At 46.3% G+C, this 20,786-nt stretch overlaps 1 protein-coding gene and 1 pseudogene across 1 annotated transcript in view; both read left to right on the forward strand.

Annotated features, from left to right (window-relative positions):
• The window catches only part of LOC147115004 (uncharacterized), an 869,491-nt gene that overhangs the window by 69,375 nt on the left and 779,330 nt on the right, over window positions 1–20,786 (forward strand). Inside the window, exons 4-5 of the mRNA XM_085993202.1 lie at window positions 1,078–1,148; window positions 11,899–12,034. Coding sequence (XP_085849328.1) covers window positions 1,078–1,148; window positions 11,899–12,034 — 207 coding nt within the window. The remainder of the gene's footprint in view (window positions 1–1,077; window positions 1,149–11,898; window positions 12,035–20,786) is intronic.
• Window positions 13,965–16,927, forward strand: LOC147115005 (large ribosomal subunit protein bL28m pseudogene; annotated as a pseudogene).

Below are 20,786 nucleotides of genomic sequence, written 5' to 3' on the forward strand. Positions count from 1 at the left end.
TGATGCAATCAGGGATGTTTTAATCTTGTAGTTAAGACTTGTTGGAGCTGAGAATAGGAAGCTTCATTCTTCCTCTGGGTAGTGTCATATCTGGCTTTGGGGTCCTTACTTTTTTCTTCAAATCTTTATTACATTGTGTAAACTTTATACATGTGTTATCTGTAAAATAGCAATTACATGAGAGTTGAAAACTCAGGATCGTGCATAGTTCTGCCCATTTCAATCACCCTCATTGATCGAATATTGTTGGAGCAACAATGACTATCCTCCACACATGCTTTGGACTGTCCAATGCTCTTTAATTTGAATTATTATGTACTGTAGCTGTGTCACGGCTTGTAGTTTGTGGATGCCGCTGGCTACTTTAAGGATTGCCTCATCTGCCTTTTGATATTTTCTCCAAGGGTCCCTCCTCCAGGCACTCATCTGCCTGAAGCCATTGACACTTTCTGGAGGTAGCCAGGCTATTGAACCGCCACCAGGCGCTTTGTGTTGATCAGTCATATATTGTACCGTCTACTGCCATCACAGTAACTGGTTTTAACACCTGATCTGGCACCAGTGCATTTCGATAGTTGTATGCAATGACGGGCTTAAATGTATTCCTTGGCAGGAGGCTCGGGTTCAGCAGGGTAGATGGGTCAGGTCTTATGGGCACTGGATGTAGGAAAGGTTTGAGTAGTGAGTGGTCCCTGGGGTTCGTAGTTGGACAATATTGTGCTGGAGGTCCAAGTCCATTATTGTATCATGTTGACGGCCAGATGGACCTTGGTTGTTTTTCACGTAGTAATTCCCAAGTTCCTATGAAGTGTTATCTGCAGGTATTTTGCCCTATGTCATCCTATTCACTGCTAAAGCAAACTGGGGTATATAGAAACGTTAACTCGGTTTCTCTCTCCACAGATGCTGCCTGACCTGCTGAGTATTTCCAGCATTTTCTGTTTTTATTTCAGATTTCCAATATTTTGCTTCTGCCTGCAGTATATAGAGTTCCATGGACGAGACCTATAAATAAGAATCTTTAAAATGCTTTAAAGGAAAGTAACCTGATGTTCCTTTTTTTTTTATGCACTGTAGTTTTCTTCCCTTAACTTGAGGAGTATTCCATTGGAGCAAGTTGCAAGACCAGCATTTCATAGTTCAACCACGTAAGTGTAGAGTTACATAATTTTTGTCTGGCTTTAGCCAAGCTGTTTGTTCCTGCGTAATCTGATGGCATCTCTAAGTGTTCCGTGTTTGAATGGAAAGAAATGGGTGCAACTTATGCCACGCATGCTGTGCCTAGTCATACCAAGCGTTTAGTGGCCGAATCAGTGATCCTTAAAGGGACTGCTGGAGGCTGCTTGGAAAAAAAAACAAAGAAATTTTAACATAGAAACATAGAAGATAGGAGCAGGAGTAGGCCATTCGGCACTTCGAGCCTGCTCCGCCATTCAATGCGATCATGGCTGATCATACAATTTCAGTACCCGGTCTCTGCTTTCTCCCCATACCCCTGGATCCCTTTAGCCTTAAGAAATATATCCAACTCCTTCTTGAATATATTTACTGAATTGGCTTCTACTGCCTTCTGTGGCAGAGAATTCCACAGGTTCACCACTCTCTGGGTGAAGAAATTCCTCCTCATTTCTGTCCTAAATGGCCTACCCCTTATCCTTAGACTGTGACCCCTGGTTCTGGGCTCCCCGACCATCGGGAACATCATTCCTGCATCTAGTCTGTCTAGTCCTGTCAGAATTTTATAAGTTTCAATGAGATCTCCTCTCATTCTTCTAAACTCCAGTGAGTACAAGCCCACTCGACCCAATCTCTCCTCATACATCATTCCTGCCATCCCAGGTATCAGCCTGGTGAATCTTCGCTGAACTCCTTCCATGGCAAGAACATCCTTCCTCAGATAAGGCGACCAAAATTTCACACAATACTCAATATGTGGTCTCACCAAGGCCCTGTACAACTGCAGCAAGACATCCTCGTTCCTGTACTCAAACCCTCTCGCTACGAAGGCCAACACACCATTTGCCTTCTTAACCGCTTGCTACACCTGCATGCTTACCTTCAGCGACTGGTGCACAAGGGCGCCCAGGTCTCGTTGCACTTCTCCTTCTCCCAATCTATTGCCATCCAGATAATAATCTGCCTTCCTGTTTTTGCCACCAAAGTGGATAACCTCACATTTATCCACGTTCTATTGCATCTGTCATGCTTTTGCCCAATCACCCAACCTGTCCAAATCATCCTGGAGTTTCTCGGCATCCTCCTTACAGCACACACGCCCACCCAGCTTTGTGTCGTCTGCAAATTTGGAGATAATACATCTAGTTCCCTTGTCTAGATCATTAATGTATATTGTGAATAGCTGGGGTCCAAGGACCGATCCCTGCGGTACCCCACTAGTCACTGCCTGCCACTCGGAAAAAGAGCCGTTTATTCCAACTCTTTGCTTTCTGTCTGCCAAGCAGTTCTCTATCCAAGTCCATATCTTGCCCCCAATCCCATGTGCCTTAACTTTACGCGCTAATCTCTTATGCGGGACCTTATCAAAAGCCTTCTGAAAGCCCAAATACACCACATCCACTGGTTCTCCCTTATCTATTTCACCAGTTACATCCTCAAAAAATTCCAGTAGATTAGTCAAGCACGATTTACCTTTTGTAAATCCATGTTGACTTTGTCCGATCCCGTCACTGTTTTCCAAGTGCTCTGCTATTACATCTTTTATAATGGACTCTAGCATTCTCCCCACCACCGATGTCAGGCTTACTGGTCTGTAATTCCCCGTTTTCTCTCTACCACCTTTTTTGAATAGTGGGGTAACATTAGCTACCCGCCAATCCATGGGTACAGTTCCAGATTCCATTGAATGTTGGAAGATGATCAGCAATGCATCTACTATTTCTAGGGCCACTTCCTTAAGTACCCTAGGATGTAGATTATCAGGCCCTGGGGATTTATCGGCCTTCAATCCCGTCAATTTCCCTAACACCATTTCCCTGCAAATACTGATTTCTTTCAGTTCCTCCCTTTCATCAGACCCTATGTTCCCCGACATCTCTAGGAGGTTATTTGTGTCCTCCTTTGTGAAGACAGAACCAAAATATGTATTTAATTGGTCAGCCATTTCTTTGTTCCCCATTATAAATTCCCCTGATTCTGGCTGCAAGGGACTCACGCTTGACTTCACCAATCTTTTTCTCTTCACATATCTATAAAAGCTTTTACAGTCAGTTTTTATGTTCCCTGCAAGCTTACTCTTATATTCAATTTTCCCCTTCTTAATTAATCCCTTTGTCCTTCTTTGTTGAATCCTAAACTGCTCCCAATCCTCAGGTTTACTGCTTTTTCTGGCCAATTTATATGTCCTCTCCTTGGATCTTATGCTATCCCTAATTTCCCTTGTTAGCCACGGTTGAGTCACCTTTTTTTATTTTTATGCCAAACTGGGATGAACAAATACTGTAGTTCATCCATGCGGTCTTTGAACGTTTGCCATTGCCTATCCACCGTCAACCCTTTGAGTGACATTCCCCAATCAATCCTACCCAACTCACGCCTCAGACCATCATAGTTTCCTTTATTTAAATTCAGGACCCTAGTCTCTGAGTCAACTGCTTCATTCTCCATCTTAATGAAGAATTCGATCATATTATGATCGCTCTGACCCAAGGGGCCTCGTACAACAAGATTGCTAATTAATCCTTTCTCGTTACATAATACCCAGTCTAAGATGGCCTGATCTCTGGTTGGTTCCTCGACATATTGATCCAGGAAACCATCCCGTAAACACTCCAGGAATTCCTCCTCCACAGTATTGTTACTAATTTGGTTAGCCCAATCTATATGTAGATTAAAGTCACCCATGATGACTGCTGTGCCCTTATTGCACGCTTCTCTAATTTCCCTTTTAATGCCATCCCCAACCTCCGCATTACTGTTGGGAGGTCTATATACCACTCCTACTAACGTTTTCTGCCCCATGGTATTTCTCAGTTCTACCCATACAGATTCCACATCATCAGAGCTAATATCCTTCCTTACAATTGTGTTAATCCCTTCTTTAACCAGCAATGCTACCCCACCTCCCTTTCCTTTTTGCCTATCTTTCCTGAATATTGAATACCCCTGGACGTTGAGTTCCCAGCCTTGGCCACCCTGGAGCCATGTTTCCGTAATCCCAATCAAATCATATTCGTTTACCTCTATTTGCGCTGCTAATTCATCCACCTTATTACAAATGCTCCTTGCATTAAGACACAAGGCCTCAGGCTTGTTTTTTTAACGCTCTTAGACCTATTAGAATTATTATTTACTGTGGCCATGTTTGCTTTAAACCGTTGATTTCTCTGACTGCCACTTTTGTTTTTCTCCTTCCTATCTTTTTTGCTTTTATCCTTGTTTCCCTTTCCTCTGTCTCACTGCTCAAGTTCCCAACCCCCTGCCATTTTAGTTTAAACCCTCCCCCAGAGCACTAGCAAACACTCCACGTAGGACATCGGTCCCGGCCCTGCCCAGGTGCAAACCGTCCGGTTTGAACTGGTCCCACCTCCCCCAGAACCAGTTCCAATGTCCTAGGAATTTGAATCCCTCCCCCTTGCACCATTCCTCTAGCCACATATTCATCTGAAATATCCTTCTATTTCTACTCTGACTAGCACGTGGCACTGGTAGCAATCCTGAGGTCCTATTTTTTTAATTTAACTCCTAACTCCCTATATTCAGCTTTTAGGACCTCATCCCGTTTTTTACCTATATCGTTGGTACCTATATGCACCACGACAATTGGCTGTTCACCCTCCCCTTCCAAAATGTTCTGCAGGCGCTCTGAGACATCCTTGACCCTTGCACCAGGGAGGCAACACACCATCCTGGAGTCTCGTTTGCGGCCGCAGAAACGCCTATCTATTCCCCTTACTATAGAATCCCCTATTACTATAGCTCTACCCCTCTTTCCTCCCGTCCTGTGCAGCAGAACCACCTCTGGTGCCAGGAAGTTGGCTGTTGCTGTCTTCCTCTGATAAGCCATCCCCCCAACAGCATCCACAGCAGTATATCTGTTTGAGAGGGGGATGACCCCAGGGGACTCCTGCACTACCTGCCTGTGCCTATTACTCTGCCTGGCGGTCACCCATTCCCTTTCTGCCTTTGCAACCTTTACCTGCGGTGTGACCAACTGGTTAAACGTGCTATCCACGACATCCTCAGCCTCGCGAATGATCCAGTATGCATCCATCTGCAGCTCCAGCGCCGCAATGCGGTCTGCCAGTAGCTGCAGCTGGATACATTTCCCGCACACATAGTTGTCAGGGACACAAGAAGTGTCCCTGAGTTCCCACATAGCGCAGGAGGTGCATACCACGGGGCCGGGCTGTTCTGACATGACTTACTCTTAAATTAATTCAATTTAAATTAATTCAAATCAATACCACCAATTAAATGATATACTCAATGGCCCTTGTTTAACAACTGTCCCCGCTACACCACAGAGACCCTAGAAACTAAAACACAAAATTTAAGCTTGTAAAAAAGGAGAAAGAGAGAAATACTCACCAGGAGAAGCAGGTGTGCTCCCGAGTCCACAAAGAAACTGTGGCCCACTGCTGGCTCATTTGAGACCATGCCTGGGATCCCTTCCTTCCACCACCAGACCTGACCTGTCTCTAGCTCAGCGCAAGAACCAATCGATCTCCTGTTCTCCCTGACCAGCGAGCTGCAGCAAACCCCTGTTTGGCTCAGATTGTTTGTTGGTGGCATTTTAATGATTCGCGAAGCTTAATTTGGCTTGGTCCTCAAGCTGGCACGTTTTGGACACCAACTGAATTTCTCTCCAGATAACTCTTATTCTGTTTCTGGAAAGACTTGAGCACTTCAGTGTTGGCTTGCAATTTTTTGAAACTCTGATTTTATTGTGGTGTGACACTGAATGGTTACTAGCTTAAGCATGCCCTAATTGTTGATTGCAGAATGAAAAGGTTACTGGAACAGTTATGTTCCCTATTTTGTAATGTGCCATGTTTATGTAAGATCAGTTAGTGTAGCAACAGGCAATTGCTGTGAAACTATTGAAGTATTTGTTGTGGGTTCTGAAACCTTGGAGCCTTCCCTGTTGTTTCGCCTTCCTCAGCTGGAAAGTTTTGACATCTGCTGGTTTGGCACTTGACTGAACAGTTGTCAGCAGCAGGGTAGCTGCTTTCAGTAGCAGTTGGCTGGATGGCTGCATGCCAGCTTGTACCATCTGTGTACCTGACATTTCCTTCTAATTAACAGAGGGGTTAATTGTTCTGGCAGGCTCAAATGTAGTGTCTAACATTACCCAAGGGAGATATGTACAAGTGCAGGAGTGGCAGGGAAGTGGGGATGGCGGAACTAACATGCCATTGTCAGACAATGGTTAACAGCAACTGATGGTTTTACTGGCTAGGCACTTGCGATAAGGTTGAACAATTTATCTGATGAATTATGCCAGGCTGCTGTAATGATGTAGAAGGAATTGAGCTTAGCAAGGCAAAGACCACTGCCTTGAGGCAATTGTGGGGGAACAATTTGCATGTTATTACCGCATATTCATACTTAATTTTGTTAGGCTGTGCTAATAGAATAGAATGGCAGTACGAAAAACCTACCACCGAGTGTAATGCCAACAAAGGTTTGGATTTCCTTTTTTGTTTCAATACTGAACACTGAATGATCATTTAGACACAGATGCAGAAAATGACAGTACTGTACTATGTTAGTCTGGCAATATAATTTTATGAAGCAGTATTCTGAGAGGTTTGTTTATACTATTAGTTTTATATAATCATAATGGTAACTCTAATAGTGCAAAGTTCATAGCTGTTACGAATATGAAACATTTTTATAATGAAATTGCACTACATACCAAGAATAGACACCACTTTTTACTGATTATAATTTGAGTTCCACAATATGTCTACAAAATCTTTCAATTTTTCCTTGTAATGCTTTCAGATATGACTTGGACTACTTAATAATCACGAATATGTATTCTATCCTGCTTTCACATTAACCTAGCTATTAAAACTAAAGCTTAATTTGTAAAGGACTGAACTTGGATCACAGGAAAGTATATATTTTAACTTTTTTAAACACAATGGCCTAGGAATTCAGTATAGCCACTTTTGGGGCGCTAAAGTCGGGTGGCCGCTAAAGTTTGCGCCCGGCGCAAAGTCGCGCCCCCTTCGCCGATATTCAGTCGCATCGCCCCAAGAGGTTGCTGCTGCGCTAAAACAGGCGATGCACGACTATCTTTAGGCGCTAAGCCGGCGGTGCTGAGCGATACCCCCGAGGCCGGGCGCAGCGCCGGTGCGGCGAGTTCTTGATTGACGGCAGACACTCTGGCGCCGGTCAGCTCTTAAAGGGGGAGGGTGGATTTGTTTGCCTGCCACGCCCTGCACACTGCAGCCCTTAACCTAGGCCTGACCACTTCAGCTTCACCTGCACAATGCCCAGGGCTATGGAGAAGGCCAGGGAGAGAGCGCAGCGCTTCAGCGACGGTGACCTGAGGCTGCTGGTTGGTGGAGTGGAGCGCAGGCGCCATGTTCTGTTCCCAGAAGGTGGCAAGAGGCCGCTGCCCAGCGCCTACCGGAAAGCCTGGAGGGAGATCTCCAACAGGGTGTCTTCCAACAGCGTGGTTGCCAGGACTCCTGTGCAATGCCGGAAGAAGTTCAACGACCTCACTCGGGTTGTCAGGGTGAGTACCCTTTCCAGTGTCCTCCTCATCCTTGCATGTGCACCTCACTTTATGGGCAAAGGGACCTGAAAGCCCTAATGGCCAGCCCTCATCCAGCAGCTATGGGACTGGCATGAAAATCACTTGCACATTCAGCACTTTACACACTGTACAAGCTATTCGACCATGGGAGGCATTGCAGACAAGATCAGGGCTACACACTGTACAAGCTATTCGACCATGGGAGGCATTGCAGACAAGATCAGGGCTACACACTGTACAAGCTATTCGACCATGGGAGGCATTGCAGACAAGATCAGGGCTACACACTGTACAAGCTATTCGACCATGGGAGGCAGTGCAGACAAGATCAGGGCTTCACACTGTACTTAGAGGCCGTCCTTTCTCTTGCAGGCCAAGGTGGCGCACAACCGGCGCAACCGAACTGAGACCGGGGGAGGCCGTCCTGACCTCAAAGAGCTCTCCGACCTCGACCAGCGTGTGGAGCGCATTATGGCAGGCCGGCTGATTGGCCCCGTCGCCAGTGGAGATGCCAACCCTGTTCTGGGCACCAATGGTAAGGGCATCACCTTTTGGACCTCTCTCGTTCCACTTGCGCATGAGATCAGCATCCTTTGCCACTGTCCGACCAATGCGGTGAATGGCAGCACTCATGCCTCCCTCGCTGCCGCCCTGTCCTCACTCTAAAGCTACTCTTGTGCCTTCCTGCTTTCAGATGGTGAATCGCCAGGTGAGGAGGCGGGCCCTCAAGCTGCCACTGTCAGCGCTTCGGAATACGAGGAGGAGGAAGAGGAAGCCGGCCCATCAGTGCCACCCTCAGCCGCGCCAGCCCATGGCGATGTAGGGGACACGTCTTCCCTGGAGGGGAGCTGGGGGGAAGGGTCGGAGGAGAGTGAAGCTCCGGGGCCCAGCGGCCTGCAGCAACGCGGGAGGGGTGGGGAAGCTCGGCAGACTTCTCCCCAGAGGGTGAGTGCGGCCTCCAGTCCTGCGACGGTGAGCGCAGAGGAGGTGCGCCTCCTAGAGGAAATGGCCATCCAGGCTGAGCGCAGGCACACTGAGCTCATGGCTGCAGTGGCAAGGATGCCTGACTCCATAGAGTCTCTGTCAAGGAGTGTGCAGCAATTCGGAGCAGCACCGGCCAGGAGTCTGCAGGACTTCGCGGCAGCACAGTCGGCTTCTAGCCAAGTGCTCAGTCGTGCCGTCCATTCACTGGCTGGTGTCATGCGGACACAGACCAGGGCCACACGGGCACTAACTGCTGCCACCCTCGCTGGATCAGCCAGGCATCGCCAGGGCACTCGCCGCGCAGCAGCAGCCCAGCAGTCTGTTCTTCAGCTGTTTGCTGCGCATGCTGCAGTGCTGGCCCGTGCGAGTGCCAATGTCTCAGGCGACCAGCGAGCACCTGCGATCTGCCAGGTTGCCACCATTCCTGCAGCCGACACTGCCACTCCGCCATTGCAGCTGCCACGAGCCGCTGGACAGACTGCTGCCGCCCAGCCAGAGTTGGAGCAGTCAGCAGCCGGCCACTCCAAGGCCAGAGCTGGTGCAGGCCGACCCCCAAGGGCATCTGCCGTCTCGCCATCTGCCCCTCAGCAGCCTTCCCCCGCCTTGCTGCAGCCACTGGGCTCCCATTGAGGAGGAGCTGCAGGGCGGGCAGGGGCCAGGCAAGGATGCGCAAGGCATCGCCCTCGCAGGCCAAAAAGTAGAGGTATGCACAAATGCCTGGTGCTTGTTGTAAGGCCGAGACTGATGCAGTTGTGTTTGTGTAAGGCCGAGACTGGTGTCTTTCTTTCTTTTTGTAAGGCCGAGACTGGTGTCTTTCTTTTTGTAAGGCCGAGACTGGTAGTTTTGTGTTTTTGGAGGGGGCTTCTCCACATGAGGATGTAATGTGGGAAGGGCAGAGGTTTGCAATAAATTATTGTTGTTAAATTGCAGTGTGCATGGTTTTTTTGTTAAGTCCTGGTTGCCCTGCTCGGCTGAGGGCTTGTGGAGCGGCTACATTCATCTGCTGACATTGGCACAAGCCATTCCCTGAGAGGGGGCCTAGAACCGACATTCAATAAGCCGGCGACGGGCGGCCCTTGCACTTTGTGCCTCCCTCCTGTGCTGGTCCTCCTCCTCCTCCTCCTGAGGTGGTCCTCCAATCTCTGGTGGCAGTGCCTGAATCCTGCGGATAGCCAGGTTGTGCAGCATGCAGCAAACGACCACGAAATGGGAGACTCGCTCCGGCGAATACTGTAGGGCTCCACCGGAACGATCCAGACAGCGGAACCGTTGCTTCAGGACGCCGATTGTTTGTTCGATGATGTTCCTGGTCGCTTGATGGCTCTCGTTGTATCCCTCTTCAGCAGGGGTGCTGGGCGCACGGAGCGGGGTCATCAGCCAGGTACACAAAGGATAGCCTTTGTCCCCGATAAGCCATCCTCGTGGGTGAGGCTGTGCCTGGAACATGTCTGTCGCAGGATGAAGGCATCGTGGCTGCTGCCTGGAAAGCGGGCATTGACAGGATGAGCTGCCTGTGGTCACACACCAGCTGGACGTTCAGCGAATGGTAGCCCTTCCGGTTGCGGTAATCCTCGGCATTCTCCAGAGGTGCCCGCAAAGCCACATGCGTGCAGTCAATGGCGCCCTGCACCATGGGGAAGCCCGCGAATGCTGCAAAGCCCATTGCACGCTGTTGCTGCTTGGCAAGGGCCATGGAGCAGGAGATGAACTGACGTCTCCTTTTGAAAAGGCCATTGGTCACCTGGCGGATGCAGCAATGCACGGCGAACTGGGAGATGTTGGCAATGTCCCCAGTAGCAGATTGGAAGGAGCCGGTGGCATAGAAGTTGAGAGCCACCGTCACCTTCACTTCCACCGACAGAGACGTCCTGCTCCTCAGCTGTGGCTGCAGATCACCGCCAAGCAGCTGGCAGATCTCTGTGACCACGTCCCTTCTGAATCGCAGCCTCCGAACACACTGCTCCTCAGACATGTTGAGATAGGAGAACTGCTGGCGGTATACCCTGGGTGGGTAAGGCCTCCTTTGCCGACGCCTGTTGCCCCCTCTCCATCTAGCCAGGGCTGCTACTCTCTCACGGCATCTGTGAGCCCTTTGGATGTAATTGAGAAAGCCAGCGTTGACACCCATTGCAGCCCCCATAATATGCTGGCAAACAATGAGATGTCAATGAAGGCAAAGACTAGTGGAAAGCTGTGGCCTGAAGCCAGAAGTACCTGTCCGAGTGTTGGGCCAAAGCAGAAAGCTATCTACCTTGGTCTCTCTCCAAAGATCCGCTTCTCAAGAAGGAGTGCTGCGAAATGGCAGCCTTTTATAGTGCAGGAGGAGTGCCCTTTAATTTGCGCCCCCCGCGCCCCGCATCGGCTGAGCACCGTTCCACTCTAACAGTCGCTAGGGGCGCCAGGCGCACAATGGGGCGTCGCCACTGAAGTTCCGGTTGGGGGCGCACAAAGGGCGTTGCACGAGGAAATGACGTCATGATCTGCGCACGCAGCTGAGCGCGCGCAAAGACTTTGCGCCGCTGCTAAATCTCTAGTGAAGTTGGGGCGAGGCGCAGATCGCGCTGCGCCCGGGCGCTAGCCGCCTAGCGCCCGACATCTACTCCTCCTAAGGCGCTAACGGCTGGCGCAACCAACTGAATTTCTAGGCCAATATATTTTGGCTTGGTAACTAGTACTGGAAACTACATGAACTTTTGTATTTTTATTAGCTTATGTTATGTAATTATATTAACTGCTATTAGTAACTCGTTACTAGTAATGGAAGGATGTTACAAATTGTCCAATACATGAATAGAATTGGCAATATACACACATTATTTAGATCTTGATGCTTCCTATTTTATTGGCTTAATTGGGTCATTAGTAATGTGATACCTGACACAGCTTACTCTGTTGTGTTTACCGTTAAAGCTTGTTCCATCTGCTGTCCAACATTGAGTCTGCTTTCATCATCGGTTTTTGTCTGTTTTTCATTTCTGCTATATCTGTAACCTTGAGGTGTCTAATAACATAGTAAAAATTATGCAATGAATAAGATGTAATTGTACTTGTGATAGAGTAACTTGTATTTGCTATATATTTTTTGCTTCTGTAAATTTTTCATGAGCTGTTAGCAAAAATCAAAATTTTACTTGTAGTAAATGAAACGTTATGTTGGCTATGAACTGTGTATTTATATCCAATAGGAAAAAATCAGAGGAGATCTTGAAAGCCCACTTCGAAAGCTTAAAATCCCAGTTGGTAGCTAGAGATCAGATGGTTGAAAGTCTTCATGAGGAACTGAAAAAAGCGTTGTGTGACAATGAACGAAGTAAGGAGGAGGTATGATAATTCTCTTATTCAAAGGAAATTTTGTGTTGCAGAAAGTGCTAGAACATATAGCAAGTCAGTTAGCCTCTGTGGAGAAAACCGACAAGTTACTGGCCTGGATTTTACGGTCAGCAGCGAAGGAACGGTACTCGCCGCTGACGTCACAAAAAGCTGCCCACAAAGATTTAACGGGCTCTAGAGCCTAGATTTCCTCATTTCTGACATCCATTTCAATTTGGCACCATCTAGAGGGGATGTGTGGTATCCAGCAACAGGGCAGGCAGCAGGCAAGCTGATCAACCAACCAGATTGAAGAAAATCACAGACGGCAAAGCAGGAAGTAAAAAAACAGGGAATACAAATCACATTTAAATCATTGTGCAGAAAGCAAAATAAAGATTGGGACATACACATGGGGTTAAGGGAGGAATGCAAATATCAGAACAAAAACTTAAAGAATTATTATTTTTTTTTTAATCTGCAATTTTTAAACTTTTTTCTGAGGGACTAAGACTCCACACTTGTAAAACCAGAGAGGTTGTTCAGCGGTAATTATGACTTAGTTTGATGTTTAAAAGCTGTTACTCCTGATTGAACAAGACTTAATATTTTCATTGGTTTTTACAGTGAAAATAGTGTGTAAATAGTTGAAGTTCACGACAGATCAGTGATTTCTAATGATTTCATCTGCGAAGACTGCAATAGTGCACCCTGTGGAGGAGCAGGATATCATGACAGCAACTTCCGGATTTCAACCTTTAACTGCGCATGTGTAGACGCCAGAAGTTGCTGTCAGTTTTACATAATAATTAAGTTGACGCTGGCAGCCTTGTCGTTAGTACTACTGCAAATTCTGGGTCAGTGTTTTGGGTGTGGACCAATGTTCCCTGTGTTTGTTTTGGGCCACGTGGCCCCTTTAACGGGCTGCGCAGCCCATTCAAAATCCACGCATGCGTGTTTTTTTTCTACTTAAAAGCCGGCTCACCGGCTGCACAGGACCCTGAAGCGCTGTGGGCTGCACAGCTTAAAGGGAACATTGTTGTGGACCCTTCTTCAAAGTGGGTCTACACCCAAAATGTTAACTTGTCTGTTCTCTCCATTGATGCTGACAGGCCCGCTGTGCAATTGTGACATTTCCTATTTTTGTTTCAGATTTCCAACATCTCCAGTATTTTTCTTTTACTGTATAATTAATGTTCTTCATACAATATGAACATTGGCCTTTGATCTACAAACTTAAAGAAACCTTTTAAAATTTATATATTGTACAAATTCATGTGAATTTACTGTTTGCGTTTTTCTTCTGTATTATACCTTAAACTATGCTGCATCTATTAAATTTAGCAATCGCCTGAAAATTCAGCATCTTCCTCGAAATGACAATATAATTATTGCAATATTAGTAAAATATCACATCCTTCTGCAATTTGTATAATGTAACAAAGCGTTGAGAATTTAGTCATCTAATAGGATATAGTACTTTTAAGTCATTTTAAAAATGAGGAAAATTCATTATTTAGAAATTGCCATCATATGGTTTTTTTGATGACACAGCAGTGTCACAAGGTAATTTCTATATTTGTCTCTTAAAGGTAGTCATTACATAACACAATTATGATACTTTCAACAGTCAAAATCCGCTCTTTAATGAGATCTCCAACTGCCATCATCCTTGAACTAAAAACTGTAGTGCAGCTAACAACAAAATGCATTTGTAGTAGTCAATGAATTAAACCATAGAGGTGAATCTAATATAGACTTGCTATTCAAAGTAGTAGCGATTTTTAAGGGCACTTGCATATTTAGTAAACAGTGTATCTGCTGAAGCAATCATTAGTATGCATTATCTGGCAAAGCAGCAAGCAGCAGGAATTTTTATCAGTATATACTGTATTTTCACAAGTTTTTTTTTAAGGCAATAAACTAATAATGCAGCTGCATAATGGCCCAGAATTTGTGGTAAGCGACGGTGATCTCCGCTGACCTCGAAGAAAGGTGCCCACAGCGATCTCTGTGTGGTGTCAATTTCAGCTCTCCCGAACCTAGTTTGAATCTGGGGCCACATCAAGCGAATCACCAGTGTCCAGCGACAGTGATTTCATCAAGTTGGCTAAGCAGACAGTCATATTAAAGAATTCTCACAGACAGCAAACGAGGAAGTAAAATGCACCGATTCTAATTTACTTTTTATAAATGTTGCAAAGAGCGAAATAAAGATTGGGACATACACATAGGATTAAGGTAGAAACTGAAATATAATTAAACTTTAAAAAAACAAAAATTATATTAAATACTTGTAACTCTTAATCATATTAATAGAAACATTTGACATTCCTCAAATATAAAATTAGTTTTTCAGGACAAGAATGGTGGTTCAACAGTTAGTACATCGTTAAAAACCCAGTTACAACTCTTTCAACAAGGCTTAACGTTTTAGGGGTTTTTTAACAGCGATATTCCATCGTAAAAGGGGAAGTTTTCATCAGTTCAAGTGATTTCAATTGATTGCCGGCGTTGGGAAGTTCCTCACCGCAACCTATGGTGGAGCAAGGAATGTCTGAAAGCAACTTCAGGATTACTGTGTTTATCTGTGCATGCGCTAAATCCTGAAATTGCTGTCAGTTTCAAAGGGGTAATGATGGCGAACACTGAGAGTTTCATTGTCATTACCACTGCAATATCTGGACCAATATGTTTTAGTTTAATGTTAGTGGTATATGATCTGTAGCATTTTTAAGACTTGGTGCTTTGAGATAAAACTACTATAATTAACATTTTTAAACTTACAATTTTACAGAACAAATAGTAGTAAAAGTATTTATCAACAATATAGCAGTACAGAGTTAGAAGAAAGCGACGTGACTATCCTTTCACTTCCATAAAAATTTCAGAGTTGTGTTTGTAAAATTTGACAGAACAAATCAATAGAAATCACTGTAAACAAAATTCCCTCTAAGGTGCGCAGGTGCGCGGCCGCACAGCGATCTGTAATGTCCCGTGCCCTCAAATTCAAAATCCGTGCACAGTGAGCTGGAGCAAGGGAGGGGCCCAATACCCAGTTGCCCGGGAAGCCTCACGGAGAATCGTTTGTGACCTCGGAGCCAATCCGAATTGGAATGTTTACTACGATGTGGAGCCCTGGAACCCGGCGAGTGTTGTCTCAGGATTCTGTTGGTACTTCTTCTGTGGAGACGTGTGTAGTCTGTTTCCGGGGACTGAGCGGCAGCCGCACTTTGGAACTACACAAGCTGTTGCGAGAGGCGTTCTTTGTTGTGGCAACACAAAACCTAGAGAATCCGCCCCATAGGAAATTACTGACTCAAAAGGGTGGGGTGGGTGGGGGGGGTGGCGGTGGGGAGGGGGAGTGGTTGGGCGAGGCAAGGCAGTTAACGTGGCTTTTGTCTTGCTGGCTGTCTGAGGAGATTCATTAGATTGCATAGACGGTGCAACTACCCCATCTCGACGCCTACGAGCCTGCCTCTCCACAAGTACCCTCCTAGGACCTGGGAGGCACTGCGGCTTAAGCACGGGATCCAAGGACGCTTACCGGCCCATTATCTCCGCTCCCTCAACGCGACCCAGGACCCCACGCCTGTTCATTTTAAACCCCATGGGGTTAAATACAAACGGAACCCGCAGACTGGGCAACCAGAATGCGTGCAAGATATACTGATCCCATCTACTTTCCCCCCGCCCCAGAGTCGCAACATGGGTTAAGGGGAGGAGAGGACTATGTATGAGGGTTCAGATATGCCAACAATGACAAGACTCCAAAGGTCAGTCTGAATTCGAAACTGGGGATGGATCTGAAGCGTGCAATGCTGCTGAGACTCACTCGCAAGGAAGACGAGCTTTACCCTGATGATGCAGAGAAATTGGAGTTCCTCTATAATAAATATAAAGTGTCATGATTCCTAAAGAGGAGGCAGAATGGGTTGGGCTGAGCCTTGAGGAAGCTCTGGAGAAGAAGGATCCAGTGGCGCTGTTTAAAGTTTACACCGAGGAGCTAGCCCAGTAACTGAACATGCAGAGACTGTCTGAGCCAGTGATCATAGAAAAGAAATCGTAACCGAGCATGGGCCCTTTCAGATCAACAGAGCAGTAGGTTATATGACCCGTGACCGATTTTGTTTGGGCAAAATTTACTCCGACTCTGACCGACCTCTTCGTGTTTGAGGAGAGTATTGATGAAACTTCCTCAAAGGACAAGGGGCAAAGGTTAAAGTGACTATGAACTCTTGACCTGAACTAACTACCAGAATAAAATAGAGTTTTTTTAAAGTGTGTAAGGTGGAGCATCCACCTTGTGCAATGTGATTGCTAACCATTTTCTTTCCTAAGGATAAGATGTGGAATGTTTAAAAAAAAACACCAGCAAGCAGTTGTGACTGTACCCTCTGTCATCTGAAGTGCATATTCTAATCCCCCTACCCACCCCCCACCAAACTCCTCACCAGTTGGCCTTGCCTTCCTCGGGCCTTCCAGACCCCTGGCATGGAAGTAGCATGTTGCGATGATGTGACCTGCGATTTCATTCCGCAAGAAATTGCTCATTCTCTGTTCTTGTATTTTTTTTTAAATGAGTGGGAATGGACGTTACACTCTTGCACGCTCCTCTGCCCAGTTCTTTCTTCCTCTCCAATGGACCTTATAAAAGAGGCAATATGTTCACAAGAGCTCGAGGGTGAGGAGTGAACGTGTGTGTGTGAGGGGTGGGGCTTGCAGATAGTTTATTCAGCAGGGTAAGAGCTATTTACCGTATAACTGTTTGGCCTTGCTGTTTATACAGGAGACCTTGCATGTGTACAGCACCATTAACATGCAAAAACACCCCAAGGTGCTTCAGAGGCATGATCAGGTGCAAATGTACAGAGTCAAAGAAGGAGATCCACGGATGTTGCCTGACCTGCTGAGTTTTTCCAGCATTTTCTGTTGTTATTTAAGGAGATATTAGGATTGGGTGATCGAAGGCTTGGTCAAAGAGTTGGGTTTTCAGGAGGTTCTTAAAGGAGATGAGAGAGGTAGACCCAAGGTGATCAAGCTTGGCTTCTGTAGGTGTTGGACTTTAAGGTGAGTCACATCACATGATGCCCAAAATGTATATTGAAGTGAGTTTCCTTCTCACCAAACTTCCAGACCTTGACATAATGGTCATCGTGATCGGTTAACTGCTAATCAATTTAGCCTGATGTTTGCTGTCTGAGTTACAAAGGAACAGGAGATGATCTGGACAATCCCAGAAAATTTATGTGACTTTACTAATAGTTGCTAATATGTTTGCTTCGATGCCTCTATTGTTCTGGCCAATCTGCTATTAACACCTCAAATGGTATGTTGCTGACTCGTCTGCTTCTTCATACTCGCCTATTGTCCCGACTAATCACCAATATCGCACTCTCCAACCTGTATTCTTGCATCGCACTCCAACCAGTATTCTGTTATGAGTACTGGTGAGGGCGATGGTTCCTCTGGCGAGTGCAGCCAGAGTCAAGTCCACGGCACCATGGGTGGTTCAGCTGCACGGGGGGTGGAAAAAGAGTGGAAGAGTAATAGTGGTAGGGGATCCGATAGTTAGGGGAGCAGACAGGCTTTTCTACGACCATAGACGTGACTCCAGGATGGTATGTTGCCTCCCTGGTGCCAGGGTCAAGGATGTCACTGAGCGGCTGCAGGACACTCTGAGGGGGGAGGGTGAACAGCCAGAGGTCGTTGTCTATATCTGGACCAACGACATAGGCAGAAAGAGGGATGAAGTCCTGCAGGCAGAGTTTAGGAAGCTAGGAGAGAGATTAAAAAGCAGGACCTCAAAGGTAGTAATCTCCGGATTACTCCCTGTGTCACGTGCTAGTGAGTACAGGAATAGGAGGATAGAACAGATGAATGCGTGGCTGGAGAGATGGTGCAGGAGGGAGGGCTTTAGATTCCTGAGGCATTGGGACAGTTTCTGGGGAAGGTGGGACCTGTACAAGCTGGACGGGTTACACCTCAACAGAGTCGGGACCAATATTCTCACTGGGAGGTTTGTTAGTGCTGTTTAGGAGGGTTTAAACTAGCTTGGCAGGAGGATGGGCACCAGCATATAGGAGTAGAAAAGAGGAATAAGGTGCATAAAGGAGTGAGTGTGTTAGATAGTACTAGAGGCGGTAGTAGTACCATATTAAATAGGAGCAGACTAAGAAAGACTACGAAAAATTCAAAAATGGGTTTAGAATGCATGTACGTAAACACACAAAGTGTGGCGAATAAAGTTGGTGAGCTACAAACACAATTAGCCGTGTGGCAATATGATGTAGTGGCAATAACGGAAACGTGACTTAAAAACGGTGAGGACTGGGCACTTAATATTAAGGGTACAAAGGTGTTCAGAAAAGATAGGAAGGAAAAAAGGGAGGTGGGGTGGCATTGCTGGTTAAGGAAGACATTGTACTGTTGGAAAGGGGGGATGTTCTTGAGGGGACAAGGACAGAATCCATTTAGTTGAAGGGTTCTCTATAGCTAAACAAAACATCCTCGCTACATTATGCAATGAGTTTTCGCGCAAACCCATCAAAGACGCAAGTTTGTGCATTCCACCTCAGAAACCGTGAAGCCAAACGCCAGCTGAAAGTAACCTGGTGTGGAGCAACACTGACGCATTGCGAGCACCCTATCTACTTAGGAGTCACCCTTGACCGATGCCTCACCTTCAAGAACCACATCGAGAAGACAAAGGCAAAAGTGAGCGTACGAAACAACATCCTGAATAAGCTCACTAACACAAGATGGGGAACAAGCCCGAAAACATTGCGAACCAGTGCACTTGCTCTTTGCTATTCCACTGCCGAATACGCCTGCCCTGCATGGGAAAGGTCTACTCATGCCAAGAAGATGGATGCTGTTCTGAATGCAAGCTGCCGATTTATCACAGGTTGATTAAAACCAACAAACACCAACAGCCTATATATCCTGGCGGGTATCGCTCCCCCTGATATAAGAAGAACGGTAGCCAGCAAGAAAGAGCGACTCCGTCAAACATCAGATGAGAGACACCCTCTGCATTGTCATACACCTACACCCAGCTGCCGCCTAAAGTCAAGAAAGAGCTTCATGAACAGTGTTGTTCCATTACAATCAACCTCATCTGAAGCCCGCATCGCCTTGTGGAAAGACCGGCTCGCCAGTCTTGAACAACCCCCAGCGATGGAAATTTTACTTGATGAAAGCCTTCCCCCAGGAGCTAATTGCAACTGGGCAACCTGGAAGTGCCTTAACAGACTTAGGACCGGTGTAGGTTGCTCAAAGGTGTCACTAAGCAAATGGGGATATTCAACTAGCCCGACAACTTGTGAATGTGGAACTGAGGCACAGACTATGCAACATCTCCGGCAATGCCCATCGTTAGAGGAACCCTGCACTGTTGCAGATCTTGCCGAATTCAACAACAAGGCGCAAAAATGTATCCAGTTCTGGCTGGGCTATGTATAGACTGTCCGTGGACACGATAAGAAGTTGTTGTTTAACATCAGTGGTGGGTAAAGTTTTAGAAACAATAATCAAGGAAAAAATTAACGGGCACTTGGAGAGGTTTAAGCTAATTAAGGAGAGCCAACACGGATTTGTAAAAGGCAGATAGTGTTTGACTAATCTAATTTAATTTTTTGATGAAGTAACAGGGAGGATTGATGAAGGGAATGCAATGGATGTTGTCTACATGGATTTTGGAAGGCATTTGACAAAGTACCACATAGAAGGCTGGTTAACAAAATTGAGGCTCATGTAATAGGTGGGTCAGTGGCAGCTTGGATAAGGAATTGGCTTAAGGACAGAAAACAGCGAGTTGTGGTAAATGGCTGTTTTTCAGATGGAGGATGGTAGACAGTGGTGTTTCCCAAGGGTCAGTACTGGGGCCACTGCTTTTTTTGATGTGTATATAAATGACCTGGATATTGGAATACAGAGTAGAATTTCTAAATTTGCCGATGACACCAAACTTGTGGGTGTGGCAAACAGTGATGATGATACCAATCGACTGCAACAGGACATAGAAAGGCTAGCAGAATGGGCAGACAAGTGGCCGATGGAATTTAATAGAGAAGTGTAAGGTGATGCACTTTGGCAGAAGGAAGAGGGAGAGGCAATATACACTTAATGGCACAGCTTCAAAGAGTTTGCAGGGACAGAGGGACCTGGGAGTTAATGTGCATAGGTCCCTGAAGGTGGCAGGACATATTGAGAGAGTGTTTAACAAAGCATATGGGATGTTGGGCTTCATAAATAGAGGTGTTGAGTACAAAAGCAGAGAAGTTATGCTGAACCTTTAAAAAGTGCTGGTTAGGCCACAACTGGAGTATTGTGTCCAGTTCTGGTCATCACACTTTAGGAAGGATGTGAAGGCCCTTGAGAGGGTGCGAGGAGATTTACCAGAATGGTTCTGGGGATGGGGGAATCTTGGCTACAAGGACAGGTTGGAGAAGCTGGATTTGTTTTCATTAGAGAAAAGGAGGTTGAGGGGTGATTTGATAGAGTTGTACAAGATTATGACGGGTTTGGATATGCCAGACGGGATGAGGCTGTTCCCACTAGTTGATGGTACAAGGACTAGAGGACACAGATTCAAGGTTTTGGGCAAGAGATACAGGGGGGATGTGAGGAAAAACTTCTTTACGCAGCGAGTGGTGATGACCTGGAATTCGCTGCCGACGGAAGTGGTGGAAGTAGAGACAGTCAATGTTTTTAAGGGGAGCCTGGATAGGCACTTGAGGGAAATAAACTTGCAGGGCTGCAG

Source organism: Somniosus microcephalus, chromosome 7, assembly GCF_052327205.1.
Source record: "Somniosus microcephalus isolate GS21.2 chromosome 7, FLI_Smic_1.0, whole genome shotgun sequence".
Lineage (NCBI taxonomy): Eukaryota > Metazoa > Chordata > Chondrichthyes > Squaliformes > Somniosidae > Somniosus > Somniosus microcephalus.